At 53.9% G+C, this 869-nt stretch overlaps 1 protein-coding gene across 1 annotated transcript; it reads left to right on the plus strand.

The window, feature by feature from the left end:
- Positions 1–127: 127 nt before the first annotated feature.
- On the plus strand, positions 128–676 carry FIBRA_08706 (uncharacterized protein; the record flags this gene model as incomplete). The annotated part of the gene is made up of 2 exons (XM_012330336.1): positions 128–215; positions 264–676. 2 exons carry the CDS (start codon positions 128–130, stop codon positions 674–676), a joined length of 501 nt encoding a protein of 166 aa, XP_012185726.1.
- Positions 677–869: the final 193 nt, after the last annotated feature.

An 869-nucleotide genomic window follows, 5' to 3' on the forward strand; every position in this document is an offset into this window, starting at 1 on the left:
CATTCTGAACGCATGGTGTCGAACTGCATAGCTGACGCTCATAGCCTATATAGCTACAATAGCCAATCCAGACAGAAGTCAGACTGCAAATTCCACCTACCTGCCACCGCACAAGGCAACTCTCTCTATGGATGTTGCTCTAGCATGTAGCCCACAAGATGCCCATTCCGTGGCAGACAGAGACGAGCTGGAGGGTGTTGCTACAGCTGGAGCAGGTGAGTAGCCTCCCTCCGCTGCGTGTAGGTTTGTTGAATGCAGGACAGACGGCAATGTGCGATCGTCGTGCTGGGACGCTTCAATTGTCGAGCGGACGTTCAGTCAATTATGCGACACCTGCCCTGTGGTTTCGAGCCGACTTCCGACGGAGCTGTGGGAGCGGATAATCGATTTCATCGCGGACCACCACTTATACGACGTGGGATCATTCGGCCGAGTGTGTCGTGGGTGGTACCTCCGATGTCGCTTTCACAGTCACAACGTACTTGAGATGTGGAATATGGACAAGAAACAGATCTATCGCCTGATCAATGCACTGGGCAAGCGCCCCGAGCGACGCTGCGAGATAAAGACAGTCGCATTCGATTTTGACTTGAAGTCGATTGTCAACTTTGGGTCGTTTGCTGTGCGCATGGTGCAGAAGCTGCCCCGAGTGGACCTGCTGCAACTCTGTGATTGAAAACGGGAGAGTGGGCAGCTGCACGCGCAAGTCTTCCTTCATGTCAATCTTACATTTGGGTCGGTCACCAAGCTCGAACTCGCCAAAGTGTCCTTCCCGTCTGCGGTGGTATTTGGGCCACTTTGCGTGCGCTCCCCCGCCTCTCCTCACTCAAGTGCAGTACAGTTCATTTCAAGAAGGGCTGCCATGTCGC

The sequence above is a fragment of the Fibroporia radiculosa genome (genome assembly GCF_000313525.1).
Source record: "Fibroporia radiculosa TFFH 294 genomic supercontigs, scaffold2127, whole genome shotgun sequence".
Classification (NCBI taxonomy): Eukaryota; Fungi; Basidiomycota; class Agaricomycetes; order Polyporales; family Fibroporiaceae; genus Fibroporia; species Fibroporia radiculosa.